Source organism: Mauremys reevesii, linkage group 2, assembly GCF_016161935.1.
Source record: "Mauremys reevesii isolate NIE-2019 linkage group 2, ASM1616193v1, whole genome shotgun sequence".
Lineage (NCBI taxonomy): Eukaryota > Metazoa > Chordata > Testudines > Geoemydidae > Mauremys > Mauremys reevesii.
The window spans coordinates 61,076,711-61,099,793 of record NC_052624.1 but is presented as its reverse complement, the minus strand read 5'-3'; the positions used below and the strand labels follow the sequence as shown (position 1 = coordinate 61,099,793).

General features: G+C 40.4%; 1 protein-coding gene across 3 annotated transcripts in view; it reads left to right on the top strand.

Moving 5' to 3' along the window:
* The window catches only part of IGF2BP3 (insulin like growth factor 2 mRNA binding protein 3), a 178,940-nt gene that overhangs the window by 22,757 nt on the left and 133,100 nt on the right, over positions 1-23,083 (top strand). For all 3 annotated transcript variants that reach the window (XM_039522900.1, XM_039522901.1, XM_039522902.1), the window contains one exon: positions 10,935-10,983. In XM_039522900.1, coding sequence (XP_039378834.1) covers positions 10,935-10,983 — 49 coding nt within the window. The remainder of the gene's footprint in view (positions 1-10,934; positions 10,984-23,083) is intronic.

The following is a 23,083-nucleotide window of genomic DNA, read 5'->3' as shown; positions in this document are numbered from 1 at the left end:
GAAAGTAATCTGAACTCGGATGCACTGGCCAGGTAGACAGGAAAAGCCCCGTGAACTTTTGAATTTCATTTCCTGTTTGCCCAGCATGGAGCTCTGATCAGCACGGGTGGCGATGCAGTCCCAAATCCGAAAAGAGCTCCAGCATGGACCGTATGGGAGATACTGGATCTGATCACTGTATGGGGAGACAAATCTGTTCTATCAGAGCGCCGTTACAGAAGATACAGAGTCTATGATACAGAGTCCACAGCACAGTGCTGTGTGTCAAGCGTAACGGAAAGCCAAGAATCAAATGGATGCTCATGGAGGGAGGAAGGGGGTACTGAGGACTCCAGCTATCCCCGCAGTCTCCGAAAAGCATTTGCATTCTTGGCTGAGCTCCCAATGCCTGAAGGGTCAAAAACATTTTCCCGGGTGTTTCAGGGTATATGTCGTTAATTTACACTCCTCCCCCCCGCCCCCCAAAAAAAAAGAAAAGGGGGAAAAAAACGTTTCTCGCCTTTTTTCAGTGTCACCCTATGTCTACTGCATGCTGCTGGTAGACGGGGTGCTGCAGCACTGAACACCAGCATCCCCTTCCCGGTGGCAGACGGTACAATATGACTGCTATCCATCGTCATCATCAGCCCGTGAATGCTCCTGGCTGGCCTCGGTGAGGTCGGCTGGGGGCGCCTGGGTAAAAATGTGAATGACTCCCGGTCATTCCAGGCAGATGGTACAAAACGGCTGGTAACCGTCCTCATCATAGCAACTGGAGGCTGAGCTCTATCAGCCCCACCCTTTCATGTCTAAAGAAAAGATTCTGTACTGCCTGGACTATCATAGCAGCGGGAGGCTGCGCTCCTCTCCCCCCACCCTTTAATGTCCTGCCTGGACTATCATAGCAGCTGGAGGCTTCCTCCCCCTCATTTTATCTCACTAAAAAGTCAGTGTTTCTTATTCCTGCATTCTTTATTACTTCACACAAATGGGGGGACACTGCCACGGTAGCCCAGAAGGGTTGGGGGAGGAGGGAAGCAACGGGTGGGGTTGTTGCAGGGGCACCCCCTAGAATGGCATGCAGCTCATCATTTCTGCGGGATCTCTAGGGCTCTGACATGGAGCAGCTGTGCTCTCTGGTTCTCTAGTGCACTTGCCCCATATTCTAGGCAGGACTGACTCTATTTTTAGACAAAACATAAAGAAGGGAATGACCCGGGGAGTCATTCCCATTTTTGTCCATGCACTCCTGGCTGACCTCAGCGAGGCCAGCCAGGAGCACCCATGATAGCAGCAGACGGTACAAAACGACTGATAACCGTCATCTCATCGCCAATTTACAATGGCAGACGGTGCAATAGGGATGGTAACCATCTCTGCTACCTTGCAAAGGCAAATGAATGCTGCTGTGTAGCACTGCAGTACCGCGTCTGTCAGCAGCATCCAGTACACATACGGTGACAGTGACAAGGCAAAACGGGCTCCATGGTTGCCATGCTATGGCGTCTGCCAGGGCACTCCAGGGAAAAAGGGCGCGAAATGATTGTCTGCCATTGCTTTCACGGAGGAAGGATTGAGTGATGACAGTTACCCAGAATCACCCGCAACAGTTTTTGCATTGGGATCTCAACCCAGAATTCCAATGGGCGGGGGAGACTGCGGGAACTGTGGGATAGCTACCGACAGTGCAACGCTCTGGAAATCGACGCTAGCCTTAGTACATGGACGTATACCGCCGAATTAATGTGCTTAGTGTGGCCGCGTGCACTCGACTTTATACAATTTGTTTTACAAAACCGGTTTATGTAAAATCGGAATAATCCCGTAGTGTAGACATACCCTAAGATTCCATTGTAAAAAGTTTCTAACCCTTATAATTGTGGCAAGAACCTTGAAAATGTGACATTAAAGGCTAGGGAACTAGAAGGCAAATGTATTGTATTTAAGACAATCTCATGATTTTTTAACATATTGGGATTGGTAATACTTAGAATAGTAGGTTTAACTATAAACATTACTGCACTCATTGATTGTTTAAATTTAGTCTTCAGGACAGTTTAGTGACTCGTCCTTCCTGGATTAACCCCACATCATCTCATCCCACCAAAAATCCCCTCCTCCCCCAGACTTTATAACCGTGGTCAATGAGATAGATCAATACATATTTACATCAAGCTTTTAGCTGATGGGCACACATGCAGTAACTTCTCTGAAAATATCTGTGAAATAGATGTTTTGATTGTTTCTGTTCAGCAGCAGCACTTTGAAGTGAAGTAACTTGTTGACTATTTTAATTACAGGCATTAGTGCCTCTATATTTGCCTAAAAATGGCTTTAATATAAGCTTAGATGACTTTTTTCCCCCGTGAAGTGTAAAAATAGCAGAACTTGCTAGTGAAGATTGTAAATGCCTCCTTTCCTTAAACAGAGTCCCTCCAAACCGACTACAGTTTGCAGCAGAGACTTTGTATGCAAGTTTCAGCTTGGAGCTGCTTCTTATGGCTGATAGAAATCTGTGAAAACTGGGTTTGTAATTCTAATGCTGATGGCCTCAACACCAGCAGCACTAGTAGGCACCACTAAAATGTTTGAGGAGATAGAAGAGCCTTTAATTGTGTTGGTGTATTAAAAAAAAAAATAGGGGGAGGGAGAAGATTAGCATTGTGTGCTATTACTAAAGGATTAGAAGACTCTGCAGCTAAGATGATTCATAAACAATCCTTTTGCATATGTGAAAGTGTCTTTCTGCTGGCAAAAGGCATTGTGTTTGGTTCTTCATGTAGTCTTTAGGTGGACAACTTACAATGATCCAGATACTAGTTGGTGGGGAGTGGGAGGAGAAGTGGCAAAACCTGTATAATTTTAAAGCATTCAGTCAACAAAATGAGTTTAGTTAGAGGTACAATTGTTTGAAGAATACAGATCCTTCATCTGAGTGGGGGGTGGGGCAGGCAGAATCTAGCTTTCAATGAATGCGCAGCTTCTCTACAGGAGCAGGGAGGGGAGGGGGATAAAGGGGACTGTGGAGTAGCATCGACAGATCCATTGAAGTATCAGAGGGGTAGCTGTGTTAGTCTGGATCTGTAAAAGCAGCAGAGAGTCCTGTGACACCTTATAGACTAACAGAATACTTTCAAGATAAAAAATAAAAAAAATAACATCTGTTAGTCTATAAGGTGCCACAGGACTCTTTGCTGCTTTTACAGATCCATTGAAAACTCAGTGGCTGCAAAATTAAAGACCATGTTCTTACTGATGGATGATAGAACTCACCACAGCATACGTATAGTGGTGTATCAATTTTTAAATAAGTTAAAACTCTTAAAACAGCATTTCATTATGGTAAAACTCCTGGAAAATGGAAGTATTTTTCTTTAAATAACTGAGAATTTAAATTGAAATATGGTAATAGTTGCAGTGTCTTTTAATTATTTTCCATATTAAATCTCTTTATGGTCCACACTTGGGAATTTACAAATAATGTATGTAAGATTTTAGTCTAATTAGAAGTGTGAAAAATAGTCACAATTATGTCTTGAAGTGGCCTTAGCTAAAAGTCTATTACCTGATTTATTTTTATAAATATAAGGACTACAGGCCTATAATTTGACTATGCAGTGTGAGCTAATTTGGACATGCTGATAAATAATAGCCTTTAGGTTTCATGCATTCCAAAGCAACTCCCACCCTCAAAAATTTAGTCTGCAAAACAAAAGGGGAGAGAGAGGCTTGGCCTTTCACACACCAAAAGATTTCTCTTTTAGAATATAAGCCTACACTGAAACTAAATTGCTCCACTGGTGTCAAGTATCATGGCTGGTGGTTTGTGACATAAGAATGGAGATATATAAAACATTGGCCATACATGTACTTCAGTGTAACTCTCTTAAAAATCTCTGGTAGAGAGATCCAAGCACACACAGGTATTGTGTACATCTAGGGTGTGGGGGAAACAATTGATCATACCTTGACTTTTTTTTTTTTGTAAGGGAGAGCGGAATGTTCCTTTGTGCGACAAGGTAAGGGCCACATTTTTATCTTGAATGTTGCATATAGATGTATGCAACTCTCCAAAGCTGCTTCTGTGGTTGGGTTTGTATGTGCAAAAGGAAAATGAGACGTGCATCGTGTCTGAGATTAGAATCAGATCCTCAAATTTAAATCTAGCATGCTTTGAGTTTTGAGAGATCTTACTTTGTTGAAACTTTAAAACCTTTCCTGTTCTGCATGTAGTGACGCATGGTGTTCTTAAACTAGGGGAGGGGAAGTGCGGCAGCTATGTAACACATAGCTTATTAGCTAGGCCTCCATTTGTGTGAATAACAGTGTTTTTAATCTGAATTGTGGCAGTAGGATTTGCAGTTCAAGGATGCCCCTCTCCAGTAAAATAAAGATGCTATGGTGTATCTGGGTGTTAGTATTCGAGAAACTACTTGTAGTTAGCAACTATCTCTTCTTGTTGAGCAATTTGATTAAACATGCTCATCTGGTATTTTGAGGGGGAAAATACTTCATTGTTTCAGAAAAAATCTTCCATCTTAAATACTAACAATATTATAATGTTGACAACTTAAATATTTGAAGCCTGTTCCCCAATATTCCTTCTGCTCGCAAGCATTTTGTTTTATGAGCTTATGGCCCAAATTAGGTAAGATATAGCAATTATTCCCCTTACTGTGTTGTATAGAAATACACAAAGCAAATTGCTTAGCTTTTTATAGAAATAATGTAAAACTTCACTAGCCGTTTGTCAGTTCTAAACATAGTTTCCAGGGTAACAATCGTGTGTGTGTGTGTGTGTGTGTGTGTGTATTTTTAAAAGCTATGCAGTGTAATTCTCCTTTTAGCAAAGGGATATGAAAACAAAACTTGTTTTTTTAAAACATCAGAATTGCTCATTAGGAACAAATGAACTGGTGGGGCCACAATTTTATTTGGAACTTGTAGGTGATTTACTGAATAAATGCGCCTTATTTTATCTTTATTCAAAGGATTTTGTGTTTTGCTTAATTTCTTACATGCCTTTTTAAAAAGAGGAATTAAATTTTAACTACTGTATCTTCCCAGTCTTTCAAAATCACTTACCCGACTTAACTGGCAAGCAAATTCACTGTAATATTAATTACAGGAAAAGCTATTCCATTGCTAGCTTAAAAAATCTCCCACTGTGATGTTACTTTAGTTGGTGCTTGGTGTGATTGCTTTATATTTGCTACACAGAGAATATTGTGAGTTCTTGTGAATAATTAATTTTTGTAACTGTAGAATGTGGGCCTGATTCTCCCTCTCACTGGTATGAATCAGGAATAACTCCGTTGTAACAGTGGCTGAAACTGTTGTGGGAAAAGCATTAGGCACTAAGATAGAGTAGCTTAAAAAAAAAACACCCAAAACCTAGAGTGGCATTAATAACCATTTTAATTTTTGTTTTATGGTTAAACAGTAGGTGTAATAAATAATTAAAAATTAAATGTCATGTTTATTTTTCCTGCAACCAGCAAAATCATTTGAATCTGATTGATTAACAGGAATTTGCTTTATTGGTACAAGAATCTTTAGCTTTACACTCACTGTGTCTGGCTAATCCAGTTTTAGATACTCCAGTTCTTTATTAGACCATACACTATTTGTAACAAATCTCAACTTTACGTCTTAAAATACTATTATTCGGTGTTTTTTTTGTTGTTGTTTTTTTTTTGCCAGGTCCAGTTTCTTCAGGTAAATATTAAGACATGGGTGGTTGCAGTTTATCAATTCTAAATAGGCATAAGTGAAATTAATTACCCTTCCACTCTTTACAGAGTTCTTAACTGCATAAATCAAGACAGCTTATTTCCAACTTTGTGTGAAGCTGAAGCTCTTGCAGTTGATTTGAAGTAAAATTGTAGATGTCAACTCTTCTCTGAACTACTCGTGACCCTTTCAAATGTATGAAGTCATTTCTATCCTGTGTGAGAACCATTTTGACTTCAAGTGTCATGGTTTTATGCTGACATCTTTCCCTTGTAAGCTGTTTTAACTTGTATGTTTTTATTCTGTATGGTTGTTTAAGTCAAATTGAATAGATGAGTATTGCAGCTATAACCACACAACATAATTTACAAAACAATTTGGAGACAAACTCTTTGGGGTAGGGAACTTGTCATTTTTTGATGGGAGTTGTTTGTAAAAGACTTTGCACACAATGGCAGTATAGAAGCAAAATCTTTCAGTTGCTGTAAAATGCTGGATATAAAGATTAGGAACTCTGAGCAAAAGTTGGAGATGTTTTTGGTATTCCTTGTAAACACATTTGCACAGCAACATCTTAATCTCCCCTCTCCTGAAAAAAGCCCAGACATCTATGAATTTGCCTTGGCCAGATATCACCCAGTTCATCATACAGGAATGAGAATGCTGAAATGTATTTAAGCCAGAGATATATGCATGACCAGTGTTTGAGCATCTTTACCCCAAAAGAAGTTCTTGGGAGGAGCAAATCATCTCAGTATTTCCTTTCATTTACAATCTCTGCTTAGTGCTGTTCTAAACCTTTAGGGTTCTCCTTGGCCACAGGCATTGTGGGTCCCTAAACATGTTTTGATTGTACCCTCATTCAGAAGTTTTTTCTAAGATATATAAAAATTGCTTTATTAGTTGAAACAACGAGGAGTCCTTGTGGCACCTTAGAGACTAACAAATTTATTTGGGCGTAAGCTTTAATGGGCTAGTTGAGTAATATGTGTTACACTACTTTTAACATACCACTGTACAGTTACTTAATAAAGAACCGCACTTTTCTCTGCCAGTGAGCACAGTGAAATCTGTAAGCATATAAAACTGATGTGGGCACGGTATAAATCTGTTAATACACTTCTTCAAGTCACCGTTGATACTTGTATATGGATCCAGTTTCCAACACTGCACCAAAAGTGCAATTGAAATAATAGTATTAGAGTTTATCCAGTTCTTTTCTTCAGTTGCAGTTTCGGAGGAAGCCTAATACAGGAACTAAAAAAATGTATATTTCATTCTTTCTGGTAGAGGACTGTTGTGTGTATTTTGAGAGCGAGAAATAACATACTTTACATATATCTAACTTTTGAAAAGTATCTGAACACCACATTATTAAGATCAGATGCATATGTCTGATTTTAATAAGTAACTGTATAACTCAGGTGAACTAGAGAAATTGGTCTCACTGACTAGATTTATTTTAAAGCTCTGTTAAGATGCCCACACACTCTTAGGTATCAGGTTATCACCAAAAATTTCATTCAATAAGTACAACCTTCATGAAGTTAAGAATGAATCAATCATTTCTTTAAATCTTGAGTGATTGCAGTTGGCTTAATTTTTATAAATTAATTCATTAATAAATATTAATATAACAAAAGTGATTGAGCATGACCCAGGAGCACAATCACATTATAGTATTAAAACCTAGCATGCTATACCTTACCAAAGAGAGCAGCATCATTTAGAAGGGATGTACATGAGCTGATGGTTACTGAAATAGAAAAATGTCTCTGGAATGAGATTTTGATTTCCATCCCTCCAGGATTGAGGCATCTTTTTAAAATGAGAATTCCACACCTTAAGCACCCTAAGTGTGTATTTTCTTGGAGAAAAATCCTGGTCTAATGAAAGCTAGATAGTGATGTCTGTTTCACTGAAATCAGTGACCAGGATTTGTCTATGGACCATATTAACAGATTTTGCATGTGGTTTGGTTCATGATACTTTCTCAGAAGTTATTGAAGTAAAGTTGTGTGGTGATCCTGCATGGGAGTGTGTACACAGATCAAATGAACATAATTCAATAATATTTTATTGGCACGACAAGCTGTTAAACAATGTTGCCAAAGTGTACAACAGTGGTGGTGGGTACAATCCTGTCCAAGTTTGAGCAGCTGAGAGCCTCATGCGTTTATCATTGTTGTACATTCCTGATCCCTGGTGAGACTGCTATATGGCATGATATAGAATCTTTTCCCCCCACCCCCCCACTGCTTTTGGGTGAAAAGCCTTAAACCTTTTTACTTTGAAGAAATATTTTTTGCACTCATTTTCTAGAAAGTGTCTTTGGTCTCTCCTGTCACATTAGTTGCATGACGACTCTCAGTGTGGGCTGAACTTTGTGCGTGTGTGTGTGTTCTAACTGCATTGACTACAGTACAACAGTAATGTGAAAGGATTCCCCGCCCCCCAACCTTTCTACTTATATTTTTGTGATCTGCGTAAGAAAAACTAGATGATGTAAAAGTCTTGTTGGCAGTCAACAGAGTTGAGGTTAGGGCTGTTATGTTTGGAGCATGGCTGCTGAACGGTACAGCTGATTGTACTGACTTTACTTTAAACTTATAAGCAACAATGTGAAGTGTTCATTTAAAAAATGTGACCTTTCACTTTCACGGGGTATTAATAAGTGTCTCACATATGCACTTCCAAATTTATGACAACAGTAAAAGATACACCTTTTTGAGGCTAGCTTTCAGAAAGCTTTCCAGAGCCATAGTTTTCCCCCATCTCCACAAATGATAGGGGATCTGGTCATTTAGGAATATGGTCCTTTTTTTATTTTCACCCTAAATGCTTCTCTGCATGCAAATAAACTGACTGGCCAAGTTAACTTTCATCAAGTTTTTTTTTTTTTTGTGTTTAGTAGATAAAAAAAAAAAATTGAGACCTAGTAAAAGAGGGCATAAAACTAGATTTTGTCTGTCTTGTGTTTTGAGGTAAAATTGAGGAAACACAGGGTTTTTGTGCTAGATGAAATGGAAGGAGGGAACTGTGTACATAAAATTCACCAGCTGATATACGTTCAGAATAACTATTGCCTAGTTCTGTATCAGGTGTTGAGCTCTTTCAGTTAGATCTGTTGTCCTGGTATATCTTGTCAGTACATTTGGATCCTTCTATAGCAAGTAATGACACTCTCTCAGAGCTCTCTAGTGAATTTTAATTGGAATCTACAAATGAGCAAGACTATAACATACCTCACTTTTGAAGCACATTGAACAGCATTTATATGACTGGTACTTTGCCTTGAAATCTTCTAATACTTTAAACTGTGATTACGGACTTGACTGTAAAATATACATTCATCCATTCAATTTTACTGTTGGGTTGATGAGTAAGAATATTTTGATAACGCAGGACAGTGTATCACAGATGTAGACTTTTTAACCTTATTATGAAAAGCCTTTAACAATAAAGTTGCCTGAGATTGCAAAGATTTCTCAAAATATTCAGACTTTTCACATTGCTTCTTAGGCTGAAGTAGCTCCCGACTTTTGCCAGCAGACTTTGTTCTATAAATCTTGGAAATCAAAATTCAGGGGTCTAGTTTATTATTCATTTATTTATACTGGAGACCACTTTTATTCTGTCCACTTGATTGTGAACTCCACCACGAGGTGGCCAAATATGTGTTCTACCTATTTAAGAAAGTAGATATATAAAAAATACTTCTACAATTACATTGCAGTTGGTATCCGTTCATCTTCAGAGTTAACTTTTTTGAGAAGATAGCTGCTATTTTAGTCAATTTAATTGCCCATCAAAAATAGATGATATGGAAGTGGGCTATTTACACAGTATGGCTAGAATACTGGGCCTGGTAATTACCTTCTCAGGGGAACCTTCACGCACCAAAAATGTTAAGGATACAACTGGAGTTTGGTTTAACACAAGAGGCCTTTTGAACACAGTATTTCAAGATGTAAAAACTAGCTGGAAAGGTGAGTAAGTGAGGGTGAGAGAAGGTGTCCATTCTAGAAGAAATGTGCATTGAGGAAAAAGATTGCCTTCCATGCCGTTGTTGGGCAAGAATATCCTTAGAAGGGAGCACAGTCTACTTTGTCATAAGACACTACTTGCCTGTACATGTTTGTTTTATTTTTAAAAATTGTTTAATTGTTACTTTTTTGCAACATCACAGAACTTTGATACAGATCATTTTATAAACAAACTTTAAACTTTTAAAACATCGGAAAGCAAAATAGTGTGTGTTTGAACCAATTGTTATGTATTCTGAGGCAAGTGTTTCTTCAGCTATTCTTAGCCAACTAAGACTTAGTTGCACCCCATATTCCTCCAAAGGGCTTTTAGTGATTCTTTTTATGGTATAATGTTATCCATTTTGATGATTTCTTACACGAATAGCTTAACTGGCCATATGCACGCACACTCTACCTGAGTACAGCTAGAGCTGTGTTAATCTACACATTCTTGAGAATCCCAGGGGCTATGTGGCATCTCTGGCATTTATTTGTTCTCTTGCTTTGGGGGGAAGGGAGGAGACAAAGGGTTTGGCCGAGAATCTAGTCAGAACATTACTGGGCTTTGCTGTAGTACATAAAAATATTTTGTTGACTAGATAAGTGACTGAAAGCTAATATAAAATTGATGTGAAAATATAGTGAACTAATTTCATGATTTCTACTTTGGAGGCAAAGAATGTCAGGAATTCAGGTGTTAAAATGTGATCAGTTAGGCAAGCCCTTTAATCTCAAACCAAACCTATTTATTCAGGGGTTTGGTGTTTTTTTTGTTTTTGCAGGGGCTGTAGAATGCAGTAAATATTTGAAGTTTCCTGTTGGAAACCTCGTGGTATAACATTTTTTCTCAAAAACAGTGAGGGGTGGAAGTATTTTGTATATGCTTTTGTATACAAAAAGCTAGATACTCCTGTCTTGCTTGAAAAGGTTTAATGAAAATAGCTTTCAAGCTACATGCTTTTATGAAACATCACAGCTGCCACATGTAAAACACATTACTGTAACAGTTTGATGGACTTGGACTTACATTGGTTTTGATCTAACTTCCTCCCTTTGCACTTCATTGTTTTGCCTTTTTTGTGTACTGTGGAACTGCTTCTGCCTATTTTATTAGAAAATATGCTTAAATGTACACTTTTTGCTATTAATGATGCTTTTTCTGTTTTTTAACTGTTTTCTTTAATTCGTCTGCAGGAGTCGGAAACTTCAGATCAGAAATATCCCGCCTCACTTGCAATGGGAGGTAGGATTTCACATTTTAAAATTAAGACATCCATATCTAAAGCTGTATATTTCTGTTTCTTTTCTCTTCCACAAGACTTCATGCTTTTCCTCTGCCCTCCACCCACTTCACACATGCCCCATTCTGTTCTTGGGGGAGAGGGAGCATGGAATCCTTTGAAAGTGTGAACAAGAAAGCTTTCTTAGCAATTCAGATAACTGTCTTCATTTCTACTCTCTGAGTTAATGTACATTTTTTAAAAAAAAAAATAGATTCTTGGGTGAATGCTGACTTCCTGATTCAGTCTGTCTCCTTGACAGAAAGTTTGTCCGTTTCAGAATTTTCTGGTATATGAACTCAGTAATCTTATGGAAGTTCAGATTTAAATACTCGGCAAAAAAATCTTTCAACAGCAAAACTTTAATACTAGGCCTTTGTCTTTCAAATACTTTTTTCCTTTCCACGAGTGGTAACATTATGGTAATTCTACAAATAGAAACTGGTTTACTCATACAGTACAATTAAATCATCCACTCTATCACCAGACATTTCCATAGTAATTGCGTATGATGCCACAAATAAACTGTTGTGATTTTTACAGTCGGTAGGAACAGGATAGGTTGTTATGAAGAGAAATCTTTTTTGTTTTAAACACGCATACGGTGAGAAACTGTAGTAAGTGTATTTTTCAAGTGTCCCTCTAGCCTAGCCTAGCTGATGGTAAGCCATCATGCTGGAAGATGGAGATCCGAGGCGGTAGAGTGTTAAGTTCGTATAATGTCATTCATCTGATGAAGCAGGTTGGCCAGGCCTGTTCAGTTGTCTTTCTGTCTGCAGCGACTTCATCTGCAAAATATCTACTAGGTTTTGCCCTGTTCTCGATTAGAAGAATGGAGACAGGGATCTCTCCAGTTCAGGCTCCCAATTTAGGGGTTTGTGTGCTATGAACACAGCCCTGTTCACCTGTCCCCTCCTGGTTTTCACTCTCAAATCTGGAAGTTGCAAAATAAGATACTGCACAACATTTTAATTGAAAAACATAAAATTTTCACTGATAAAGTTTGCAGATGGCTCAAAAAATGGGAGAGTGGTAAATAATGAGGAGGACAGGCCACTGATTCAGAGCAATCTGGACCTCTTGGGAGACTGGGTGAAAGCAAATAGTATGCATTTTAACATAGCTAAAGGTAAATGTCTAGGAACAAGACGGGGGATTCTCGCTTAAGAAGATTTCAGGGTCGCAATAGATATCAGTTGAACCTGAGCTGCAGTGTGATGCTGTGGCTAGAAAGGTTGATGTGATTGATGGGTGGATAAACAGGGGAATCTTGAGTAGGAATAGAGAGGTTATATTATATCTGTATTTGGCCCTGGTTTGGCTGTTGCTGGAATACTGTCTGTCTCTGGTGTCCACAATTTAAGAAGTGTTGAAAAATTGGAGAGGGTTCAGAGACGAACCAGGAGAATGATTTAAGCATTGGAAAACCTGCCTTACAGTGATAGACTCAAAGAGCTCAATGTATTTATTTTATTTTAACAAAGAGAAGGCTAAGGGGTGACTTGCTTACAGGCTGTAAGTACCTACATGGGGAACAGATACTTAATAATGGGCTCTTCAGTCTATTCCAGGGGTTGGCAACCTTTCAGAAGTGGTGTGCCGAGTCTTCATTTATTCGCTCTAATTTAAGGTTTGGCGTGCCAGTAATATATTTTAATGTTTTTAGAAGGTCTCTTTCTATAAGTCTATAATATATAACTAAAGTATTGTTGTATGTAAAGTAAATAAAGTTTCAAAACGTTTAAGAAGCTTTATTTAAAATTAAATTAAAATGCAGAGCCCCCCGGACTGGTGGCCAGGACCCGGGCAGTGTGAGTGCCACTGAAAATCAGCTTGCGTGTCACCTTTGGCATGCGTGCCATAGGTTGCTTACCCCTGGTCTATTCAGTCTAGCAGAGAAAGGTTTAACATAGTCCATTGGCTAGAACTTGAAGCTGGACAAAGTTAGACTAGAAATAAGCTGTAAACTTTTAACAGTGAGAGTAATTAACCATTGGAATAACTTATCAAGGATCAAGGTAGATTTTCCATTACTGGCCATTTTAAAATCAAGATCATAGTTACAGGAACTAGGAGTGCTGGGGGTGCTGCTGTACCCCCTGGCTTGAAGTAGTTTCCATCATACACAGGGTTTACAGTTTGGTTCAATGGCTCTCAGCACCCCCACTACAGAAATTGTTCCAGTGCCCCTGGTCAAGGTTTGTATATTTTTGTTAAAGATGCTCTTGGAATTGCTTTGTGGGAAGTTCTATGGCCTGTGCTAATGCAGGAGCTCAAGCTAGATGATCACAATGGTCCCTTCTGGCCATGGAATCTGTGAATAAGAATATCCATTACAGGTCACTCCTGTGTTTCCCCAAGTTGGACAGTAGCCATCTGTATATCTTAGCGTTTTATACTGCCCCCATCATCATGGTGACTTAATGCCTTCCATGTAAAGACAATAGCAATAACAAAGTCTCTAGTAGACTTTGTGGATTCTTTGGCAATGCTACTTATTTTGGGGGTAAAAACTCTGCCTGGGAGGGTAGGGTTTTTGGCTTTGGTTATGTGTGGATGTTCTGAGGTTTTTTAATAGTTTTGTTTTTCGGTCGGTAAGGGCTTAATGGTAGCAGGTAGTATCAGTGTTATGCCATTCTTCAGTAGTAAACTTTTCCCAGATTTCTGAACTTTATCATGCTGGCTGTGCCCAGTTCCTTGAAATGCCTCTGTGTACCTCAATCTGTTGGTCTGAGTCTCTCTCACTAAAAGGTATATCATTACCTTTATATTTCTGACCTCACTGGTAGATGTCTGTCGTCCTTTTCCTCAACTCCTAGTATAATTGATCCCCCAAAACGTTGTAACTGTTTTATGGTGACATTCTGGTTGCATTTCAGTTAAGGTGAGCGTCTTTCTGTATGGGCTGTGTCTTCCCAAAAGGTTCCTAAGGCCAGGTCTACACTACAGACTTATATTGGTATAACTGCGTCGCTCAGGGGTGTGGAAAAATACACATACCTGAGCGATGAAGTTATACCCCCCCATGTAGACAGATCTATGTTGAGGGGAAAGCTTCTCTCGGGAGGCATTCTGCGGTGTGCCTGCTTAGCACAAAGGTTGGGTGACTTCAGTCACATAAAAAAGCTTCTAGCAAGTCCTGAAGAGGAGCATGTTCACTATGAATGGTATAGGAAGGTATAAGAGAAGTGTCCTGGAATTACCTCTGCAGTATCTTTCTCCTAAATGCTTCTGCTTCCACACACATAGCCAGCTAGACATGAGGAACTCCAGGGTCTCTGTGTGTGAATAAGGTGTTAAAAAGGCAAGGATTAAATTAATTAGACACTTCGGGATTGTCTTCATGTACAGCGCTATAGTTAGTGAAGATGCTCCTACACCAGTGGGAGAGCTTCTCTCATCTGCGTAGTTACCACATCCTGGTGCTAAAAGCCCTTGCAAGAGCTCCCTTTGAACTCTGTTGGAAGGGTCCTGGATTTGTCATCCTTAAAACTGCCTTTCTTGTGGTCAGTTGCTTGGCGGGGAGAGTAGGAAAACTTTAAACCCTTGAGCAGGGATCCCTGCCTGTCTCTTCATAAGAACAACCTCTTTGCATGAGCTTTCTCTGTAGGTAGCCCTGTATGCTGCAGCTGGCTACTGCCTCATGCCCCAAAGTACCCAGTGTTTCTACTGAAGATGAGCATTGCTATTCAAGTGCCCACTCTGTGGGCTGGCATAACGGATAATGGAACAATTTTACCTATTAGTTTTCTTATAGTCATTCTGTGCTAATCCATTTATCTTTGGTTCTTTTGTTGCATTGGTAGAGTTGGGGCTGTTTTAATTCTTATGTATTGTTTTGAAAACATATTCTATTGCTGGCGAAGTCTCTAACCAGTCAGCCCTCGTAGAGAGAAGGTGTCAATGTACAAAATCTTTGCTTTTTCCTGTCTCCATATGCTGGTGAGAGAACTCAATCGACTGCTTGCACTGGCATAGAGGGACTTGGAGAAAGCAGGTTACAAGGTAAGAAACTAATATTCGTGTGTGAATTAGTCTGTTTCTAATACTGTTGTTTTAAGGAGGTTTCCCTATATTGTTTTCTGCACTAAAATCTTCTTTCACTTCCCTTGAAAGGAAGGAACTGAGGGATTTTAAAAATAGGGCTGCATTTTATATAAGGGAAACCAGACCAATGTATCACTGTATTGAATGGTCAGTGAACTATTGAATGGTCAGTGAACACATGTTATACACTGGTGCCTTGTAGTTTGTTGGTAATTTGTATTGTGATGGTACCTGCAGTCCCCTGTCAAGGGCCCATTGTACTAGGTATCCTCTCGCACTCCCCTCCCCACACCAAATAGGTGCCCCAAAGAGTTTACAATCTTATTTTTTTAAGTGCAGGTCATTGTTTCACAAGGAGCTTGGTAATCTGTTTTGTGCTAAGGAGACTTGGAAGAAACCTATATGAATTTGTGCATTTAGGCAAACACTTGAAAATGACTTAAATGAAGATTATTCCCTTTTGTCTGAATGCAAGGGATTTACACGTTTGAGGCCACAATCTGCCCCAAATCAGGTCCTGGCAGGCCAGATCCTAGTTTTGTCTCCTCACTATACCGTGTTGGTCATAGATCAGATTAGACATCTCAACAAAAATATGCAGCTATTTAACCTGAATGTATGAGTGTTAGCATTTAAACAACATTTATATTGTGGTAGCATTTTCATACCTCAACAGATTGGGCACTGTTGTGCTAGGAGTTACACAAATCTCAGCTCACTCTGGAATCAAGGAAGGAGAATGACTTGTGGCTGAGCTTTCAGTTGTCTCAGTTGATGGATTACTCTTGGAAGACTAGGATAACAAATGTCTTTACTTGCATTGTAACATTTGAAATTAACTGAATTTCAGATTTTTTTTTGAGATTCTTGTTTTTATTATTTGGTAGCATCATACATAGTATTAAAGTCCCTGCCACAGTGTCAACCCTCTTCTCTTTATTTGGAGGCATTAAAATGAATAGTGAAGGATAAGAGTTGTCCCTGAGCTCATAGAGAAAATCACTTGCTGAGAGGCTGCTGCACAACTCTGGTGGTATCAGATGCTCTGGGAGGCAAAATGTAAGATTTTAGAGTTATTTTTCATTGTTTTTTGAACTGTCTGTTCTGCTCACTAGTGACAAACAAGAGGGTCTCCTATGTATGCAGTGTCTAAGCCATAAAATTTCTACAGAAATTTTAAACTTGAATGTTATAAACAAGGTAACTTTTTTTTTTTTTAAACGTGAGCCAAATGTAAACTTTTATGTTGTCTTCCTGACAACTTCAGTGCCTCTGTTGCTAGTAGCTTTACTAGGAAGCAGCAGAGAAATTTCAGGTCCTTGGGCAGCTGGACTTATGCTTCTTAGATAGCAGTAGTGAAACAGTTAAGTGTTAGGTCCATTTCACACAGCTACTTGGGAGAACTATCAATAGGACCCAAAAAAAGGAAGCTAAGAGAGTAACAGAATAAGGGATCCATTTCTCTTTACCCTTCCATTCACAGCAGTCTAGATCAGGGAGAAGAGAGCTTCCCAGCACCTTCTTTTTGGATTTTCATGTTATTGGACATCTACTAGTTTAGTTACAGGCTGATACAAAGACAGAGCTACCCAGCAGAGTCCGCACACAGCAGCTGGGTTGAAATTTAGTGCCTGCCCTCCTGGACATTACTTTTCTGCACGTGTAGGAGGGATAGTTCAGAACTGCCGGTCACAAACTCCTGAATGTGGGGGAACCTTTTCTCCCTTAGATTCCCTACTGGACGGTCTGCCTCCTGTGTGGCATGTTGTAACTAATTCTGCAATCTCTGGAAAATTGTAATATAGCGGGATTCAAAGCAGAGAATTAACTCCTACGCATTAATCTCGTTTGATTCAATTTTATAGTTTTTTCATCCAAAAAGCCACAGATATTTAATTTGTTGCCAGAGTGCTAATGTTAATGGCAGGCAAACAGACTTTGTGGTAAGGGCAAGAAATCTTCTAAGTCTTGTGGACAAGGCAAAGCCACCTTTTGTTGTTTGTTATAGTTGCATCTGCACATTATGCAGGCAGGGTACTTTTAAGGGGAGAAGTGAAACTGAAACAAGAGTGGTAGAGATACCTGTCCACCCAGAATTGTATTAGTTCTGCTTCCCTTAGTCATGCATGCACTGCTTCATTGCCTTTTCAAGTCCAAGACCTATCACCCTTACTCTTGAAGTGTTGCCAGAGGTTTGCTGTGGGTAAGTGACAATATCATACCTATTTTTAAGAAAAGGGGGAGAAATGATCTAGGAAACTACAAGCCCGCTAGTTTGAACTGAATTGTATGCAAGGTCTTGGAACAGATTTTGAAAGAGAAAGTAGTTAAGGACATAGAGGTAAATGGTCATTAGGATAAAATACAATGTGGTTTTATAAAAGATAGATTGCCCCAGACCAACCTGATTTTCTTTGTCTTTTTTTTTTTAAAGTGGTAGATCTAATCTACCTGGATTTCAGTAAGGTATTTTGATATAGTTCCACATAGGAATTTATTAGTTAAATTGGAGACGATGGTGATTAATATGAGAATTGAAAGGTGGATAAGGAGCTGGTTAAAGGGGACTACAATGGGTCATGCTGAAAGGTGAATTATGAGGCTGGAAGGAGGTTACTAGTGGAGTTCCGTAGAGATTGGTTTTGGGATCAATCTTTAACATTTTCATTCATGACCTTTGGCACAAAAGGTAGGCATGCACTAATAAAATTTGTGGATGACATAAAGTTGGCAAGTATAGCCAGTATGGAGTTGGATGGGAATATCATGCAAGAAGATCTGGAGGACCTTGAAAATTGGAGTAGTAGAAATGGGATGAAATTTAATAGTGCAAAGTGCAAGGTGTAATTCACCTAGGAACTAACAAAAAGGGTTTTTGCTATAAGCTGGAGATGTATCAGTTGGAAGGAACAGAGCAGAAAGACTTGGGTGTATTGGCTGATCGTAGGATGACTGAGCTGCCAATGTGATGTGACCATGAAAAAGGCTAATGCAGTACAAGACTGCATCATAGAATATCAGGGTTGGAAGGGTCCTCAGGAGGTCATCTAGTCCAACTCCCTGCTCAAAGCAGAACCAATCCCCAGACAGATTTTTGCCCCAGATCCCTAAATGGCCCCTTCAAGGATTGAACTCAGCATTTCCAGTACAATAGGGAAGTATTATTACTATTATACGAGGCACTGGTGAGACCTCATCTAGAATAGTGTGTGCAGTTCTGGTCTCCCATGTTTAAGAAAGATGAACTCAAACAGAAATCGGTACAGAGGATGATCAGAGGAATGGAAAAACCTACCTTATGAGAGAAGACTTATGGAGCTTGGTTTGTTTAGCTCAGTGATTGTCAACCTATTTACTACTGAAGGCCGCGTATGCGGCCCACAATTGTCATGTGGGCCATATCCAGTACTACCTGCATGGCCCTGAGGACATCACATGGGACATAACTCTGTGCTGTTTGGGTCGCAGATTGAGAACCACTGGTTTAGATGAATCAAATGAAGGCTGAGGTGAGAGATAATTGCTTTCTATAAATACATCAGAGGGATAAATAATTTAAATAACTCCTCTCCCTTCCAGGTAAGTGTCAATGTTGACACAGGAACAAATGGCTATAAAGTTGCCATTAACCAGTGTAGGCTCACAATTAGGTGAAGGTTTCTAACCATCAGAGGAGTGAAGTCCTGGAACAGCCTTCCAGGAGGAGCGCAATGGCGGCAAAAAACCTAACTGGCTTCAAGACTGAGCTTGATAAGCTGATGAAGGGGATGGTATGATGAGATTACCTACAATGATATGTGGCCCATTAGTGACAGCTAATAGCAAAAATCCCCAGTGGCCAGAGATAGGGCATTAGACGGGAAGGGCTATTAGTTACTACAGAGAATTCTTTCCCAGGTGTCTGGCTGGTGGGTCTTGCAGGCATGCTCAGGGTTCAACTGTTTGCCAATCTGACCGCAAATATGGCTGAGACCCTGAGGTTTTTTTTCTTTCCTCTGCATCATGGGCATGGGTCACTTGCAGGTTTAAACTTGTGTAAATTGTGGATTCTCTATAAAGTCTTGAAATCATGAATTGAGGACTTCAGTATCTCAGCCAGAGTTTATGGGTCTATTACGGGAGTGGGTGGGTGTGGCCTACAATGTGCAGGAGGTCAGACTAGATGGTCATGATGATCCCTTCTGGACTTAAAATCTGAATCTATGAATATATTTATTGGGTCAAAAAGAAAAGGAATAGTGGAGCTGGATGACTGCGGTCCTAGACTTTTCGCATGGCACCACTTAAAGGATCATGTATTCTCAAAGCACCGGGTAAACAGCCTCTAAAATGAGAAGAATGGGGACAAAAGTTCCTTTTAAAAAAAATACTGTACTGCACTTTCTTGATTTCCTAAAACATGTGCTTCTACTGACTTCTCTTCATCCTACAAAAAACTCTAAAATAGTACAAGTTACTTGTTGAAACTAAAGTCAGATATGTAGCTCCTTAGCATTTGGGGGAACTTACATGTGCTGAGTAAATAAACTGAAACTAGGGTAGAGGGATTAGATGACTCCATATAGAATTTATTGGAATTATATTCAAGAGAGGAAAATGCCTTAGAGAGACGGTGGGGCAAAAATCTACAAAAAGGGAGAGATTTTTGGCAGGTAAATGGGATAAAAAATGCTACCTTCTTTCTGCCATTCATCTATGAAGGTTGTCATCTTAGCAAAAAAAAAAAAAAAAAAATTCCAGACAAGTAAATGTGGATCAGCTGATTTCTTTCTTACATTTTAACAGTCGACACCAATCCTGGTTTGTTTCCAAGTGTGCTGTAGATTTGGAATCTAGCAGAAGCCATGATGTTCAGGGAAAAGGATTTCTTCACAATAAACCAAAACTAAAGGAAGAAATGTCGATGGTTCCTGCAGCTCTCTGGACAACTATAGGTCGACATTACGCATCGCTCATGTGGTGCCTCATGGTCTCAGACACCATCCGATGGTCCAGGGACATCTACATCTAACACATCACCGGCCACCGACAGTACCAAGGAGGTGTGAGCCGGCATGACATCGTTCTTCAACTACGAGAAAGGGACCAAGAGACTTTCTCCGTTGGATCATATGAACTGGAACCATAAACTCCCTGAACATTAAATCTCACCAAATGAGGGTCAGTTCGTCCTCCTTCTCATAGCCACTCATGATAACCCACACCCAAACATAGCCATTATATGAACTTCATACCCTCATATCTCAATGTCTGTACTTTGACCCATCAACCTTTTACCCCTAATCGGGTATTGCAGATTATGTATTCCTTATGCCAGCTGATCTTAAACCCAATTTTGCACCCCTCAATAATCTGTGTGTTATTTCCTGATAACCAGAAACTTCTATGCTTAAACTCTGTACCATAATTTTTTTTAAATATCTTAATAAAATTTTTAAATCTATTCTTTGCCAAAGCAGACCTAGCTTTGTGCAACCAACAGAGACAAAAAAATTAAAACTCATCCTTAAAATTGATGCTAATGACAATTTATACAGATACTTCCACAGCCTTCCTCAAATTAATTCCAGGCTACTAAATGTTATCCTTTGCAAGTAGAGAACAGGCAGCTTAGTCAGAGAAGCTATGAAAAATTGTTTGCTTAGGAGCTGTAGATACCAGAAGATAATTTTAGATCTACTCTCTTACAAGCAAATATTGGAACAATAGGACAAGATAAGCCCAGACCAGACTGGTCTGCCTTATTAAACAGTAGCTCTGGTTCCAATGCACAACTCTCCCTGGCATCCCAGTTGTCAGCATGTCTAGTGGTCAGGCTGATGTGCTTTATAGCAGAATGGGGAAAAATTCCACTTATGCCAGATTAGTCCTATACATAACCCAAGGTTTAAATTCTGAAAATGAATCAAGAATTTCTTGCCATTTTGGATCTGGACGCTGCAGAAAATGCCCCCACCATTAGAAACTGTCAAGTGTGGGGATGTTAGGGAGATGCAAGCTCTCAGAATTCACTAAATATTTGAGAGAGTTGAAGTTTCACACAGAGACCCTGAAGCCACTTCACTGGGACACTTATTGACCTGAATTTGTCTGCGAGGGAGAGACCTGTCTGCTGCAATAGCACCATGCCTCTGAACCTTTCTGCGGATTCTGCTCAAGTAACAGCCATTTGGGTTACCTAAGTAAATGGTATTAACCAAACTACTAATTATTGTGGTAGAAGAGTTCAAGTCCCCTGGTGTATCTACACTCCTATTTGGACAACCTATTTTTATGGGTGTTGCTACAAAGCAATCTAGTGGGCACTACTAGCACCTGGGTTAATTCTCATGCAAGAGTTGACCAAATTCATCCCAGTCATTGGAATACAAGGAGTTCTAGGAAAGATTCAGAAAAGGACTCTGACAAGAAGAGCCTCCCCATAAGGTCTGGGCCCACTCTAGATGATGCTTTTATATGTGAGATGTTAGAGGATTCCTTTTGTGGTAATCTTGGACTCCTACCACCACGAGCAGGAAGCTGGAGAGGCACATATGCCTCCATATGCAACTTCCAGTCTCTTTGATAACAAGGGGAAAAAACACATATTGGTATACATACCTTGGCTCCCTCTTGGGAAATTTTTTTTCTTTTTCATTTAAGACTCTCATGCAGGGCACCTGGTGCCTGCAAGAGAAGTTATTCCATATAGACTGCCTAGAATTGAGCAGGCAGCACAACTGGGCAAACAATGGGCAACATTATGAATAATGCTTGATACACCTCTACCCTGATATAACCAGGGCCGCCCAGAGGATTCCGGGGGCCTGGGGTCTTGGGCGGCGGGGAGCCCCTGCTTCGGCGGTAAGTCGTTGTCGTCGGGTCCTTCCGTTCCGGGACCCGCAGCCAAAGTGCCTCAAAGACCCACGGCGGGGACCCCCCGCCGCTGAATTACTGCCGAAGTGGGATCCGCTGCCGAAGTGCAGCCCCCACCGCGGGTCTTCGGGGCACTTCGGCGGCGGGTCCTGGAACGGAAGGACCCCCCACACCGCCGAATTACCGCCGAAGATCCGGCTACACTCCGGCGGCGGGTCCCGCTTTGGTGGTAATTCGGGGGGGGGGGGTCCTTCTGTCCCGGAGAGGAAGGACCCCCCACCAGCGACGACCCGGTGCGAAGAAGCTCTGGGGGCGCAGGCCCCGCGAGAGTTTTCTGGGGCCCCCGGAGTGAGTGAAGGACCCTGCTCCAGGGGCCCCGAAAAACTCTCGTGGGGGCCCCTGCTGGGCCTGGGGCAAATTGCCCCACTTGCCCCCCCCCTCCCCCCGGGCAGCCCTGGATATAACACTGTCCTTGGGAGCCAAAAAATCTTACTGCGTTATAGGTGAAACTGCATTATATCGAACTTGCTTTGATCCACACCCCCCACCCCAGCACTGCTTTACTGCGTTATATTTGAATTCGTATTGTATCGGGTCGTGTTATAGTGGGGTAGAGGTGTATGTAGACAATTTTCACTCATTGATATATTTTGCTTTCCTTCACCAACTCTCTGTATAGCTTTTTTCATGAGTAATGTTATATCGGGTTGCGTTATATCGGAGTAGAGGTGTCTTTTCCTAACTAGTCTTGCTAATTTACCTGAGTAGTGAGTCGTCAGCCATCTGTGTGGCTGGCTGAGTACTGGGAAAATTTATTCACAAATAATTTACCCAATTGATGGGTGAGAGGGGAAGATTGAATAAACTATTAAGGAATACTGCAACTTGCCACAGCAGTTGGGCTCCGATTTGCCTCGTCATAGTTCCATAAGAATTCAGTTTGTATTTATTGCTTATCAGATTGGGCCACTGTGGTGCGCACACCTAACCAGGGAGGGGAAATGTATTCCATGTTGCATCCTAAAGCCCAAGTGCTGATAGAGTGGGTGGAGAGCATCTGTAAAAGGGATCTTAAACATGAACAGATCAGGTCAGCAGAAAATCCCCATAGCAGACAATGTGTCAGGCTCTGTGCTAACAGAAGCAGGCATGGTCTCTGTC